At 46.1% G+C, this 15,956-nt stretch overlaps 1 protein-coding gene across 5 annotated transcripts in view; it reads right to left on the reverse strand.

Moving 5' to 3' along the window:
• The window catches only part of SLC12A8 (solute carrier family 12 member 8), a 190,679-nt gene that overhangs the window by 47,814 nt on the left and 126,909 nt on the right, over positions 1 to 15,956 (reverse strand). For all 5 annotated transcript variants that reach the window (XR_007924633.2, XR_011387963.1, XM_051859211.2 and 2 more), the window contains exons 7-8: positions 7,068 to 7,155; positions 4,470 to 4,557 (exon numbers count right to left, since the gene is read on the reverse strand). Coding sequence is in view for 3 of the 5 variants with exons in the window: in XM_051859211.2 (XP_051715171.2) it covers positions 4,470 to 4,557; positions 7,068 to 7,155 (176 nt within the window). In the remaining 2 variants the exon portion in view is untranslated. The remainder of the gene's footprint in view (positions 1 to 4,469; positions 4,558 to 7,067; positions 7,156 to 15,956) is intronic.

The raw sequence follows: 15,956 nt of genomic DNA on the forward strand, positions 1-15,956 counted from the left end.
TTTTTTTTAATTGGAAAGACAGACACTTAGAGAGAGCTTCCATCCTCTAGTTCACTCCCCCAAATGCCTGAAACAGCAGATGCTAGGCCAGGAAAAAGCCAGGTGTCTGGAACTCAACCCAAGTCTCCTCCACAGGTGGCAGGCACCTAAGTACTTGGCTCATCATCTGCTGACACCCAGGATGCACATTAGCAGGCAGCTGGAATGGAGAGCACAGGAGCTGGGACTTGAACCCGGCACACAGATAGGGATGTGGGTGGCAACTGCTGTGCCCAATGCCCACCCCTCACCACCTCTCTCTTTTTGCCTCATTAATTACAGCTGAGCATCTGATGACCTAGTCTAGGGGCTGCAAAGGGACAGGCAGGAGAGGGTTTGGTCCTCTGGGCTGCTGTGATAATAAATGGGTCACTCCCTCCCTTCAGGGGGATAATGTAATGCAGATCACCTGCAGTGGGCAGGGACGTCAGAGGCTTGATAGACAAAAACTCACAACCACCACAGAGCCTGTCTTGTCTGTGATTCAGTGTGGGTTGCTCTGCCCTACAGAAATGCAGGCTCTTGTTATCCCCTTTAAGCTCACTTGTCTCAACTCTTCACCGCCCATTTTATTACTTGACATACACTGCTCTGATGGTGTTTTGTTATCTTTTACCCCGGGGATAGTTCATTAGCTCACGGCTTATCTTGCCAGTGCACAAGCGCCCCTTAAGTGAAGATGCGTATCATGCATCCTGGCCCCTGCCTTGCAGCACCTGACACAAACAGTGCTAAGCAGCTGAATTAATGAGGCCACATAACTTCTCTGTGATCCATGCCCTCAAGGTCTCATAAACTGCTAGATAAACTGGTCCCATGATCAATCCTTGGTGTACTCCGAGATGTGATCATTCATTTATCATCTTGCTTTCTGTCTTCTCTACCCAATCCATCCTATGCGGATTGTTTTTTGTTTGTTTGTTTGTTTGTTTTTATAAGCAGACAGACTCCATGATAAAATTTTATCATCAGCTTTTTGAAAATGTAACTCTGTAGGGTTCCACTCTAGCAACAGGTGAGAATCACCCCAGGCTTCTGATCTGACTAGTATGGAATGGGACACAGACATTGTGGAGTCTTTTAAAGCCCCCAGGTGACTGCAATGTGCAGCCAGCATGGCGATGCCCTGGGAAGAGCACAGCGTACCCATTGCACTCCCCTTTCAAAGAATTCCTGAGGAGATTCAAGCCTGGCATCTCCTGGCAGAAATTCACTGTTTCTTACCCAGAAGGTAAGTTGAAATTTAATAAGCACCCACTATGTGGCAGGTGTTGTGCATTGATAGTTATCTCAGACCTACTGCAGTATACTAAAAATTCTTAAGAAAGCAGAACATTATTGAGACTGACATTCAAGAACAGGGAAAGTAATAGAACTAGGCCAGAGAAGCTGCAGGAAACCCAGAAATGGATCAACTGGCCAGCAGCAGATCAGCAGAAAGCAGCGAGGGCGGCCTGCAGCCATGGGAGACAGTTCTGGCAGAAGGCTGTGGGGAGAGAGGGAGATGTCCACTGAGCAGCTCATGGGAACCAGTGCCAAGGGAAGCAGTCAGAGGCCAGCCCTGCCTGTGTCCCACAGTGATACTTCTGGCACACAGAGGCAGCCTCACTTCAGGCCCCAGGAAAGCTCAGAGATGGGCTCAGAACTGAGGCCATAGTTAGGACATGAAGCTGAGCTGCGTGACTTGCTAAAGCCATACCAGGATGGGAGACTGCCTCCTGTGTCCAGCAGAGACTCTGTCCTTGCCCCTCCAGCCTCGTTGCTGCAGCCTCTATTCTCTAGGTACCGGCAGTGAAATCACTTGTGGTCCAACTTACTACTGGAGTACAGTGCCTGCTATTGCTGCCAGGTCAGACCCGACAAGAGACACTTTAGATACTTGAGGAAAGAAGAAAGCTCTGGAGGAAAATCCTGTGTGCCCCCTTTTGGAGGAGTTGAGGGAGGGGCACCTGACATTAGGGCGCTGCTATTTTGGAGCTGCCATGGTTGGTTCCTTACTGTGTACTCACTTGCTGCACCTGCCCCTGGTTGCCACTGAGAACTAAGAGCAGTGGGCTTGCTTCATTTTTCTTTATAGCCTTTCTAATAATTCATCCCAAGGAAATAATATCATCCTCTCCAAAAACTAAATCTCCACCTTTTATCCTAGAGTGTGCATGTGTCCAAATATTGCTGATGGGCCTGATTTAACAGGTGCCCCCAACTGGCAACAGCTCGCCTGCCTGTCTTGCCATCTGGGGCAGGTGGCATTCCTGGGTACAGGTGTTGATTATCCAGTGTGGGGTTTCAGCCTCAGAAACTACTGTGCTGTCTCGGAAGAAGTCTGTGCCTTCCCTGGACACCAGGCTGCCTGCCCCACCATGGGTCCATTCTGAATGTTGCGCACAAAGCAGGGAAGCAGAGGAGAGACGAGCCCAGTGGGGCTCCTCATTCCATCCACATCAGAGTCCCTGATGATTGAAAGGATTTCTCTGGAGGAAGCGCTAGAAAGGAAGCAGTTTCAGAAGACCAAGCCAGCCACTGGAGAGTTGCAGACAAGCCACGATCAGTTCTCCCTGGTCAAACGATCCTTCCTTCTTTATCGGCCCCCAGAGGCCTCCAGTCCCTCTAACGCAGCCAAGCTTTTCATTCCACAACTGGAGAAAAGACCCTCGGAGATGAAACTCTAGACAGACACGTGCATGTGGATACAAAGACAGACACAGGTTCCTTCCCCCAGAGCAAGCCTCGCTACCTGGGGTCAGCTCTGGTACTGCCTGATCTGCTCCCCGTGTCGGCCTGCAGGCAAGACCCTTGAAAACAAACATCACCTCTGCATGAGTCTACACGACTTACAAGGAAATCCGTGCTAACGGAGTTTATGGGTGCCTGTATCTCATATCTAGAGTACCTGGTTTGAGTCCTGGCTTCACTCCAGATTCCAGCTTTCTGCTAATGTGCACCTTGAGGCTGGTGATGACTCAAGTGCTTGGGCTCCTGCCACCTCCATGGGAAACCTGGATTGAGTTCCAGGCTCCTGGCTTTGGCCTGGTCCAGCCCTGGCTGTTGCTTACATATGGGGAGTGAACCAGCATATGGAAGACTTCTCTCTCTCTCTCTCTCTCTCTCTCTCTCTCTCTCTCTCTCTCTCTGCCTTTCAAATAAAGTGAAGATAATTAAATAAGAAATTGTTTTCAAAAGTGAGTTCCGAGCTCCCTGCCGCAGTATGTCCTAAGCACTGGCCCGCTCTGAGGCAGGTCCAGGCTGCTCCACACAGCCTCACCCCACGAGAACACAGCACTCTCTCCTAAAACACAAGCAGGGAGACTCAGCGAGACTCAGGCTGAGGGCCTGGCAGAGAAAGGCAGGGCAGCAGGGGCCCCTCTGATCCCCATCAGAGACAGGCAGCTGGGTGGGGAGGGAGTTTCTCTTCTCTGACGGGAATCACAAGGCCTGCTTTTCCTCCAGGAAACTAAGGAAAGTAGTTTTGGGGGATTTCCAGAAAAAATGTTTGGAAATTTTATTCTTGGAGGGTCAAGTGATGCCAAACAAGTGTCCTTGGATTACATGACCTCCAGCTGGCTAGCAGCGATCAGGGAACACAAGGAATTCACTCATCCTGGAGCCTGGGATTCTCAGGGCAACCAGAAAGCTGAGGGTTGTTGGGGACAGGGCAGATCCTCCTGCCCTGTCTTTGCCAGGCGTTCACCCTGGTGCTGGGCTCCTTAGTATCACTCCACCTCCCTGCCCCCTTTTCTGTCCCTCAGCCTCCTCCTTTCTTGCTTCTTGTGACTGGCAGTTTGTGGTTTGGGTGGAAAGTGAACCAACTGGCAAAACACAGGAGTTGGGGCTGGCGTTGTTGGGTACTGGGTTAAGCTGCTGCCTGTGATGCTGACATCCCATGTGGATGCTGGTTTGAGTCTGGCTGCTCCACTTCTAATCCAGTTCCCTACTAACATGCCTGGGAAAGTAGCAGATGGCCCAAGTGCATGGGCCCCTGCCACCCACATGGGAGATCCAAATGAAGCTCCTGGCTCCTGGCTTTGGCCTGGCCCAGCCTGAGCCATTGTGGCCATTTGGGGAGTGAACCAGTGGAAGGAAGATTCTTTCTCTTACTCTGTAACTCTGCCTTTCAAATAAATCTTTTTAAAAAACACAAGGCTTATGAGCTGAGAGTTTGGGTGGCTGGCCTTTTTTTTTTTTTTTGTATTTCTGTCCTGATTTTTGACATGGAAATGGCTCCAGTCTCTAGTTACCTGAATTCATGTGCCTCCCTGGGTACTGGGACTGATTTCTAGGGCTCCATACACAGAAGCTGTAAGTTTCCCATCAGTTTTGAGCCCCAGGACTGAAGTCTCCCAGATGGAATGCAAGGGGAGGCAGCCCCGGTAGGTGGGAGCAGCGACCCAGCTGACCAAGTGAGCCCTCTGGGCAGCGCAGGACTCACACACCTTCTCAGCTATCAGGAAGTCATAGCGAAGAGCCTCTCGGGTGCAGACGGCGCCCAGCAGGAGAACGAAGACGAGGTACAGAAACCACCTGTAAAACCCAAGAGCACAGCAGAATGCCACCAGCCCCAGCCAAGCCCACCCCAACCTCACACCACTCCACCTCTGGTTTCCTGTGGGGGCTGACTCAAAACTAGAGAGCAAGCCAGTTACCAGGCCTCCCCAGCCGGCTGGGGTGAGGGGCCTTTTTCTACTGTTTCTCCTCTAGCATATTTTGTACCAAAAATGAAAAATAAGCATCATTGCTTTCTCTTTTTCTTATATTAAAAGAAGAAAAAGTTGATCAGCATTGTGGTGTACCAGGTTAAGCCTTGGCCTGCAACACCAGCATCCCACATGGGCATCGGTTTGAGATCTGGCTGCTCTGCTTCTGATCCAGCTCCCTGCTAATGCACCTGGGAAAGCAGCAGAAGATGGCCCAAGTCCTTAGGGCCCTGCACCAAGGGGAGAGCCAAACATGGGAGACCAAGAAGAAGCTCCTGGCTGCTGACTTCAGCATGGCCTACCCTCAGCCATTGTAGCCATCTGAGAAATAAGCTACTGGATGGAAGATTATTTTCTCTCTATCTCAGTCTCTCCTCCTCTCTCTGTAACTCTGCCTTTCAAATAAATGAGAAATAAATCTTTTTGAAAGAAAAAAAAGAAAAAGAAAAACACACAAAGGGTCAGGGGAGGGGAAGTAAGAGGCTAATGGGCCCCTGTGTTAGGATTTGGGGCAGCCACACACTCGACCCTCCCTGTGCAGAAAAACAAGTTGATGACCTTTTGGGCCTCTCAGTTCTGTTGGTTTTTGGAGCACAGATAATAGAAAGGAAAAAAAGTATGTAAAGGCACAGTGGGCTGGCTGTGTCCCCAAGATGTCTATTAATCTTTTTTTTTCTTTTTTACAATTTATTTATCTACTTGAAAAATAGAGTTACAAGAAGACACAGGAGGAGACAGAGAGAGGGGTCTTCTATCTGCCAGTTCACTCCTCAAATAGCCACAATGGCTTCAGCTGGGCTAGTCTGAATTCAGGAGCCAGGAGATTCTTCCAGGTCTCCCAGTGGGTGCAGGGGCTCAAATACTTGGGCCACCTTCTGCTGCTTTCTCAGGGAGCTGAATCAGAAGTGGAGCAGCCAGGACTTGAACCTGCACCCATATGGGATGCTTGTGCCACAAGCAGTGGCTTTAACCCTAATGCCACAGTAATCTTGAACAAGCACATGACCCCTGTGTGACTTCTGGTGACCACCTGGGTAGTGGCTGAGTAGGCCAAAGGTTCCTCCCAGGACATCCCAAGGATCACTAAAACCAAGGCAGGGTTCCCACGTAGAACCCACTTTCTTTTCTTTCCTCCCCAAACTCCACTGTACCTCCGTTGTCTTCATTTTGCTCCCATTGCTATTGCCTTATTTTGTACAAGACAGCCTGGTGTATGTGCCTGGCTGGTTGCAACAGTGCAACTGCAGTAAGCAAACAGCAGACTCAGTACTTGTGACATAGATGTATTAATGCCTTTAAAACAATCACAACTGGAGCTGGTGTTGTGGTTCAGTGGGTTGCACTACCACTTGCAATGCTGGTATCCCACATGGGAGTACTGATTTGAGTTCTGGCTGGTCTGCTTCCCATCCAGCTTTCTACAAATGTACCTGGGAAAGTGGCAGTACCTAGGGCACTGTCCAGATGGAATTCCGGACTCCTGGTTGTTGGAGCCATTTGGGGAGTAAACCAACAGATGGAATATCTCTATCGCTCTACTTTTCAAATAAATAAATTTTTAAACAATATCACAGTTTAAATAACTTCTTAACTCACTGTCATGTCTATGATCTCACTGCCTTTTCACACCCACCCAGTCAAGGGCAGCAAAACTTCTTGTGGCACAGAGAGAAAAACAAACAATCCTAGCAGGCCAGAAACAGACCCAAAGGCTGGCCAGCCTCCTAGTAGGAGTGGCACAAGGTGAACTAAAGACCCAGAAGCTGGAGGGCCTTGGGGAGATGGAGGGGAGGCCAGCTGGGGGCAGCAGGAGAGCCAGTGTCTCTGGGCCTGCCCTGCAGCTTCACACACAGCCAGTGAGGCACACAGATCATCACTACTCCACTTTCCTAGAAAAGGAAACAAGCTCAGAGAGCTAAGTGAGGTGGCAGAGTCACACAGCCCATCAGCGGCAGAGCTGAGATGCAAACTTTCATCTGTCTAATTGCAAAGCTCTTCATCCTTATGTTCCCTCCAATAATCCTGGAAATGCAATGGTTAAGAAAAATCTCCAACTTCAAAGTAGGGGTGTGAAAAGGGGGGCTGGAGGCTGAGGGAAAGGCTGGGTCTGTGATCTGCATTCCCGCCACTCCTCCCAGGCAGGGCTATGAAAGGGCAGTGTCTGAACGCACCAGACGGGAATTTTCCAGCCCACCGAGTGTTAAAAGGAGGATCAGGGTATGAAATAGACCGGTCACAGTCGGGGCGCTCTCGGAACAAAGCGGGCAATCCCCTCTTCAGCCTGGGGTTTTCTCTCCCACTCTGCAGCTCAGACCGATCACCACGCGGGGGACTTACGAGATGCCAACAGCTGCCAGCGAGCCGAGCGGGATGCTGGCGGCCGGCTCCCTGAGGTCGCCCCCCATGTTGAAGCCAGCCATGACTCCTGAAAGACACACAGGCAGGGGATGGGGTGACAGAGCGACTCCAGGAATCCCCTCCCTTCCTCCGGGGCCCTCTCCTGGAAGCTCTCTCTTGCCCAGCCCTCCCATCTGCAGCTCTGTGAACGGGCGCTTCTCAATCTCCCCTGGCAACTGGGGAGGCATCTGCGTGGCTGTGAAAGGGGCCTTTGTGGGTGGGGAAGTGCGCACAAGGAAAACCCTCTTGGCTACAAAACCATCTGATTACTGGTTGCAGAGTAAGGAGGGTGACGCAGGCATCGTGCACACACAACATCCCGGTGCTGCCTGCTCAGCCCTGGCCTTCCCAGCTGGCAGATGCCCCGGAGAGGCTCAGCACTAGCGAGAGGCCTGGCAGTTCCTGTGCAATTTCACTGCTACAGCTACCCGCTCCTTTTGCTGGGGGTTCAGGTGCCCTGGGGTTACCAACCACCCTCACAGCTCCTGAGCTACCCAAGGGTTCTAAGGAAACCGAAACCCACTCCTAGGACAGGAATTTGCCATAGAAGTTAAGATACTGGTTAAGATGCCTGCATCTCATATCACAGTGCCTAGGTTTGACTCCTGACTCCACTCTCAGTTCCAGTTTCCTGCTAATGCACACCCTGGAAGACAGAATGCGACGGCTCAAGGACTTAGGTCCCTGCCACACGTGTGGGGGACCCAGACTGAGTTCTCAGCTCCCGGCTTCAGCATAGCCTAGCCCTGGCTGTTGCAGGAATTTAGGGAGTAAATCAGAGGGCGGGAGATCTCTGTCTCCCTTTGTGTCTATCTCTTGGTCTCTCCGCCTTTCAAATAAATAATTGTTTTTAGAAAAGCAATCCTGGGCCGGCGCTGCGGCTCACTAGGCTAATCCTCCACCTTGCGGCGCCGGCACACCGGGTTCTAGTCCCGGTTGGGGCGCTGGATTCTGTCCCGGTTGCCCCTCTTCCAGGCCAGCTCTCTGCTGTGGCCCGGGAGTGCAGTGGAGGATGGCCCAGGTGCTTGGGCCCTGCACCCCATGGGAGACCAGGAAAAGCACCTGGCTCCTGGCTCCTGCCATCGGATCAGCGCGGTGCGCCGGCCGCAGCGCGCCGGCTGCGGCGGCCATTGGAGGGTGAACCAACGGCAAAAGGAAGACCTTTCTCTTTGTCTCTCTCTCTTTCACTGTCCACTCTGCCTGTCAAAAAAAAAAAAAAAAAAAAAAAAAAAAAAAAACATAAATAAATAAATATAAAAAAAAAAAGAAAAGCAATCCTGATGACTGAGCTGCAGGTTCCTTTCCATCACTACCTCCCTTCCCAAGAACACAAATGGAAACTGAGTTACTGCGTGACGGTGAAGGACCAACAGCACAGTGCCAGGTGATGAGAGTGCGGCTCCTTCCATCCTGCTAGGGTTTGCATTTGGTGTGAATGTGTCCCCAAAGTGCCCAGGCATTCTTATGATGGAGGCTTGGTCCTCTGCATGGTGACATTAAGAGGTGGTGTGACCTCTCTTAAGAGGAGAGTTCAGGGGGAGGTCATTAGGTCCCCAGGGGCCTTGTGCTAGGAAGGGATTAGTTCTCATGGAAGGGCTAGTATAAAAGAATAAGCCTAGCCTCTCCTGCATCTCTGGCTTCCTGTCTTCACATGCTCTCCCTCGCTCCTACAGATGCTCCCACCACTGGGATGCTATTCGTCATAAGGGCTTCAGGTCTCCAAAACTGTGAGCTTGAATCAACCTCTTGTCCTCCTACATTACCCAGCCCCAGGTCTGTTATGGCAACGGACAATGGATGGAGACACAGACTTAGAGCAGACACATGTGGGAGCAAGACAACAGTGTGTTCTGAACATCAGCGAGGGTCCGGCCCCGAGTGCTCTAACAGCACAGGGAGACCAGCTGTCCTGGCTGGGAAAGCCTCACCCAGGCAGCAGCATCTTAAATGTGGCCTTGAACGACGGTTTGGTTAGGCTCAGGGATAGGAACAGCCTAACACCATCCTGATCAATGGATGACCAGTTTCAACCTGACAGGTCTGTGTCAGGGCTTTACATGCATTTTTTAAAATCTTGTTTATGCCTCACAACAGCCACACCAGGAAAGTAAAATCATTTCCCCATTTTAGAGAAAAGTGCTCAGTCAGACTGAGTAAGTGGCAAAGCTAGGGTTCAGTCCTGCCTGACTCGGCAAATTATGCTCCTAAAGCCTCTGCTCTAACACTCGGGGATTCCAGCACAAGTGTAGTGAAGGAGAAGCTTAGGGCTGGAAAGTTAAAGTGGGGCCGCTGTGTCAGGGAGGGAGGCGCCTTTCTCTGAAGGGAGGAAGGAACCTCCACTGTGATACGGCCTTGACTAAACAAGTTCAGAGTTGGTGAACTCAAGGGGCTTCCATAGCCTAGACAGCTCATGGCAAGAGCCTCGGGTGATTGCTGACGTCATAAATAAGAGTGCCAATTGCTAAATCAACAACAGGAGTCACTGGGTACAGGCTCCCCACGTAGCATCTCTGTCCTTAATGTGTTTTACTATGAAACTTAAAGACAACACTACTAGTCGAACAATACCCTATACCTTGTGCGGTTGTGTGAGTGCAGCCTATTGAAATCCTTGCTTAGTATATACTAAGTTGATCTTCTGTATATGAAGGTAATTGAAAATGAAACTGGATGAAGCACAGGATGGGAGAGGGAGAGGAGAGGGGGGAGGGCCGCGGGAGGCAGGGAGGCGGGGGGGAGCCACAATAGTACAAAAGTTGCACTTTGTAAATTCACATTTATTAAATAAAAAATAAATAAATAAATGAGGATAGGTGAGTGGTAAAAAACAAAAACAAAAACAAAACAAAACAAAACAACAAAATAAAGTGGGGCCACTGCAAAGAGAACCCAGATGATGGCCCAACACGGGGGCCTGCCTATACTTTGACCCAGCAGTTCCATTCCTAGGATTCTGTCCAAAGTAAACACTCACAGATATGAGTAAAAAAAGTAGTCAAAAATGTGTAAAAATGCTTGTTTAGAGTAATGAAAATAAAGAACCTAATGCTAGATAATCAAGGGTTGGCAAAATAAGTGATGATATATCTTTCAATAAATGCCACATCTTTGGGATATGTTGTGACACAAAAAGATAATAAAAATCTATTGCTGTTTTAAGGGGCATAGTGAAAACAGAACATACAGTATGATCCCACTGCTATATAAAAAAGATTGATTAATGCATAGAAAAAGGAATCAGAATGTGTTTTTAAGTGTTAGCAATATTACTGTTCGGGGAGAGAGGAACAGATCTTTTTCTGTTTGATTGTTTATATTTTCTCAATTTTCTACAGTGGTCATTTTAAAATTTGGGAAAAATCATTTTGAAAGAGTTTTCTTGTTTAAAAAATCATGTTAAAGGGCTGGCACTGCACTGCAGTGGGTTAAACTACCATCTGTAGCACCGGCAACCCATATGGCTGCTGGTTCGAGTCCTAGCTGCTCCATTTTTGATCCAGCTCTCTGCTAATGTGCCTGGGAAAGCAGCAGAAGATGGCCCAAGTGTTTGGCCCAGCTCTGGCTGGGCCATTTGGGAAGTGAACCAACAGATGGAGAACTCTCTCTCTCTCTCTCTGTAATTCTGCATTTCAAATAAATAAATAAAAATTTTTTATAAAGGCATGTTAAGAACACTTGTCATTCCCCTTCTCCCCTCCAAGATCATATCAATAGTATCAAGAGGGTAGGAAAGAGGAGAAATAAATAAACGCCCACTGCAAAGAGGATTGGGATGGTAGGATCCTACTGATGAAAGGTTTCCACAAATGTCTGGAACATAGGAAATGGAGAAAATGATACTGAGTGAAATGGAAGGAAAAGAAAAGCTGGGGAAGCTTCTCTAGGGTTCTGAAGACACTGCCTAAGGAAAACCAGAGCCATTGGTGCGGAGGCCGGCACCTCAAATGAGGCTGTGCACAGGCACCAGCTCACCCAAATGCAGGCAGCTGCTACCAGGAAACAGCTCTCAGCTCACTACACAGCAAGGGAATGCGTGTCAGTGACCAGGATCAACAGCTTGTGACAAAAACCAGCAGTGAACAAGCATGTGCATAACAGAAATGGAGCACCCCAGCTAGAAGAAACGCAAATCAGGATCGGGGAGAATTCTGAAGAAACAGTAATGAGAGACACCAAAAGAATATTCTATCTGTAACACAAGATGGTCTGAAAAAAAATTCAAGAAGAAGGAAGAACTTTTGGAAATTAAGAATGAGATCACTAAAACTGAAAATACAATAGATCTGAAAGATACAGTTAAGTAAATACCCAAGCACGCAGGGGCCAGTGCTGTGGTGCAGCAGGTTAAGCTGCCACTTGCATCACTGGCATCTCATATCTAAGCACCAGTTCAAGCCCCAGCTCTTCTGCTTCTGATCCAGCTCTGTGCTAATGTGCTGGGAAAGCAGCAGCAGATGTCTCAGAAATGGAGTAAAGCAGCAGAATAAGAGCAGGGTTGGAAGCAAAAAGGTGGAGGCTACTGCAAAGGAAATGGACAGTCTGATGTTAGGTGCAACCTTTTGGGAATTAGAAGAAAGACACTATTGAAACTAGGTCATCAAGAACATAAAGGTATGAATATGAAACAAACTAAATTGTGATATGATTTTAAACAATTAATAAAATATAAGGACAATTAACTCATTGAGCCATGACATTAGGAACATTGTTCCCTAAATGGCAACTAGGATCACATCTGAATCACATTGAAGGACACTGAATTCTCAGACTGAATTCTCTTCACTGAAAACTGCTGCAGTCATAATAATGTACATATTTATGATTTTTTAGCTTCTAAAATTAACTTATGCATAAAGCACAGAGGATAAACTATAATTACAATCAGAACACGAATATTATCTATCTTGACCACATGAAAAGGAAGACTATAACAAAACACTGTTAGGAAGTGAAAAGAAGGAAGAAAAGAGGGCAGAGGAAAACACTAAAACTTTCATCACAGTAATGTGGAAAACCAAACATCAGTCCTATAGACTTTCACTCAGGCCTGACTTGCATTTGGTGCACTTCAATTAGTTTAACAGGATCACCATGGAAGAAAGGAGATGAGGGTGTGATTATGCTAACAGAGGAGATCTACCACACTCAACTTGGGTGTCACCCTGGTTACTCACCCCACCCTGGAGCACTGACCAGAGCTCCCTGGCCTACCTAGTACATGTCTCTGAATAGTCACTGAAAGAGCAGACAGTCCACTAAGCCACAGAGGCACAGTTACAACTATATCCAAATGATTAAAAACAAATGCAGAAATCCAAGAAACAAGAATAAGGAAACAACATGAACCCCCCCAAAGGAACACAACAATACTTCAATATTAGAATGTAAAGATGAAAAGATTGATGAAATGCCTGAAATTGACTTTGAAAGACTAATCCTAGGATTACTCAGAAGCAATGAGATGTAAATTCACAAATTAAAGAAATCCATACATGACATGAATGAAAAATTCTCCCATGAAGGTGAGATTTTTGAATAGAAACCAAAATGAAATATTAGAAATGAAGAATTCAGTATATCAGATAAAAAATATAGTAGAAATCCTTAACAACAGACTTGGTGAGGCAGCAGAAAGAATACTAAGCTAGAAGACAAATCTTTGGAAATTTTTCAGACTGAAAAAAAAGGAAGAAATTAGAAAAATTAAAAACAGTGTTGGAGATATATGGGATAATATCAAATGACCCAACATATGGGTCTTAGGAGTTCCTGATAGTGTGGAGAGAATGGATTAGAAGACCTGTTCAGGGAAACAATTACAGGAAATTTCCCTAATTTGGGGAAAGAAAGGAATGTTCAAATACATGAGGTATGTAAAATTCCATATAGACATGACCAGAAAAGATCTTCACCATGAAACATTGTAGTCAAGCTTCATCAGTAATAAAACATAAAGAAAAGATTCTAAAATGTGCATGAGAGAAATGTCAGGTTACTTTAAGAGGATCTCCAATTAGACTCATAGCTGACTTCTCATCAGAGACCCTACAGGTTAGGAGAGAACAGAGAAACATAGTCTAAGTCTTAAGAAAAAAAAATTGTCAACCTAGGATACTACAAAGTTCTCATTTATGAATGAAAGAGAAATAAAGACCTTCCACAACAAACAGAAATTGAAAGAATTTTTCACCACTCATCCAGCCTTACAAAAGATGTTTAAGGATATGCTACACAGAGATCTACAGAAAGACAGTTATCATTATGAAAGAATGTGAAGCCAGAAAATCGCCCAGTAAAAGTACAAAAGAAATCCAAAACAAACAATGGGAATATTTATGGAACAATGGCAGGGTCAAGTGGTTACTTTTCAATAGTAAGCTTGAATGTAAATGGCTAAACTCTCCAATTAAAAGATACAGGCTTGCCGAATGGATTATAAAACATGACCCTTCTATTTTCTGCCTACACAAAACATATCTCACCAACAGAGATACATACTACTAAAAGTGAAAGGATAGGAAAAGATATTCCACGCTAACAGAAAGTAAAAAAGAACAGGTGTAGCCATTCTAATATCAGACAAAATAGACTTCAACATAAACTGTTAAAAGAGACAAGGGATACAATGATTAAGAAATCTATTCAATAGGAAGATGTGACTATAATAAATATATATGCACCCAATGCCAGGGTGCCTGACTATTTAAAATAAATATTAATGGATCTAAAAGGAGACATAGACTCCAGCAGAATAGTAATGGGAGACTTCAGCACAATACTTTCATCAATGGAAATATCAATCAGACAGAAAAACCAACAAAGAAATGACAGAGCTAATCTACACTATGGATTAAATGGACCTAACTGATATCTACAGAACCTATCATCCCATAGTTGCTGAATACATATTTATTTCATCAGTGTATAAAAATTTCTCTAGGATAGATCAAAGGCAAGGCCATAAAGCAAGTCTCAGCAAATTCAAAAAAATTAAAATCATACCATGGATCTTTTCTGACCACAATGGAATGACACTAGAAATCAATAACTCAAAAATCTCTAGAACATATACAAACACATGGAGACTAAACATCATGCTTGTGAATGAACAGCAGGTCAGAGAACAAATCAAAAGAGTAATCAAAAAATTTCTGTAAATGAATAAGATGACAATACAACATATCAAAACTTATGGGATATAGCAAAAGCAGGGTTAAGAGGGAAGTTAACACCAATTGGTGCCTACATAAAAAAATCAGAAAGGCACCAAATAAATGAGATATCAATGCATCTCAAGGATCTAGAAAAACAACAACAAATTAAACTCAAAATTAGCAGGAGGAAAGAAATAACTAATATTAGAGAAGAAATAAACAAAATTGAAACCAATAAAACAATACAAAAGATCAATAAAATGAAGAGCTGATTTTTTGAAAAAGTAAAATTGATACAACATTGGCCCAACTAACCAAAAAAGAGGAAGCAGACCCAGTCAATAGATTCAGATATGAAAAAGGAAATGTAACAACAGGTGGGGCAGGTGCTGTGGTATAGTGGGTAAAGCTTCTGCCTGCATTGTCAGCATCCCATATGGGCACTGGTTCGAGTCTCAGCTGCTCCACTTCTGATCCAGCTCTCTGCTATGGCCTGGGAAAGCAGTAGAAGATGGCCTATGTCCTTGGGCCCCTGCACCCACATGGAGACTCAGAAGAAGCTCCTGGCTCCTGGCTTTGGATTGGTGCAGCTCTGGCCGTTGAGGTCAATTCAGGAGTGAACCAGCAGATGGAAGACCTCTCTCTCTCTCTCTGCCTCTGCCTCTCCTTTTCTCTCTATGAAGCTCTGACTTTCAAATAAATAGATAAATAAATCTTAGAAAAAAACCCATGAAGCCGGCGCCGTGGCTCAATAGGCTAATCCTCCACCTTGCGGCGCCGGCACACCGGGTTCTAGTCCCGGTTGGGGCGCCGGATTCTGTCCCGGTCGCCCCTCTTCCAGGCCAGCTCTCTGCTATGGCCAGGGAGTGCAGTGGAGGATGGCCCAGGTGCTTGGGCCCTGCACCCCATGGGAGACCAGGAAAAGCACCTGGCTCCTGGCTCCTGCCAGGATCAGCGCGGTGCGCCGGCTGCAGCGGCGGCCATTGGAGGGTGAACCAACGGCAAAAGGAAGACCTTTCTCTCTGTCTCTCTCTCTCACTGTCCACTCTGCCTGTCAAAAAAAAAAAAGAAAAAAGAAAAAAACCCAGACACCACAGAAATAAAAATAATCACCAGAAATTACTACAAAGAGCTATATGCGAACAAATTGGAAAATCAAAAAGAAATGGATTCCTAGACACATACAATCTACCAAAACTGATCATGAAGACATAGAAAACTTAAACAGACAATAACCAAGATGGAGATTGAATCAGTAATAAAGACCCTCCCAACAAAGAAAAACTCACGATCAAATGGCTTCATTGCTCAATTATACAAGACATTTAAAGAAGAACTAATTCCAATTCTTCTCAAGCTATTCAAAACAATTGAAATGGAGGGAATCCTCCCAAACTCCTTCTATGAAACCAGCATGACCTCAATTCCTAAACCAGAAAAAGATACAACAGAGAAAGAGAACTATAGACCAATTTCCCTGATGAACATAGACACAAATATCCTCAACAAAATACTAGTTAATCGAATCTTACACATCAGAAAGATCATTCACTCGGGTCTAGAAGGATTTATCCCTAGTTTGCAGGGATGGTCCAACATACACAAATCAATGTGATGCTTCACATTAATGAACTGAAGAACAAAAACCATATCATTATTTCATTAGATGCAGAGA

This window comes from Oryctolagus cuniculus, chromosome 4 (genome assembly GCF_964237555.1).
Source record: "Oryctolagus cuniculus chromosome 4, mOryCun1.1, whole genome shotgun sequence".
Classification (NCBI taxonomy): Eukaryota; Metazoa; Chordata; class Mammalia; order Lagomorpha; family Leporidae; genus Oryctolagus; species Oryctolagus cuniculus.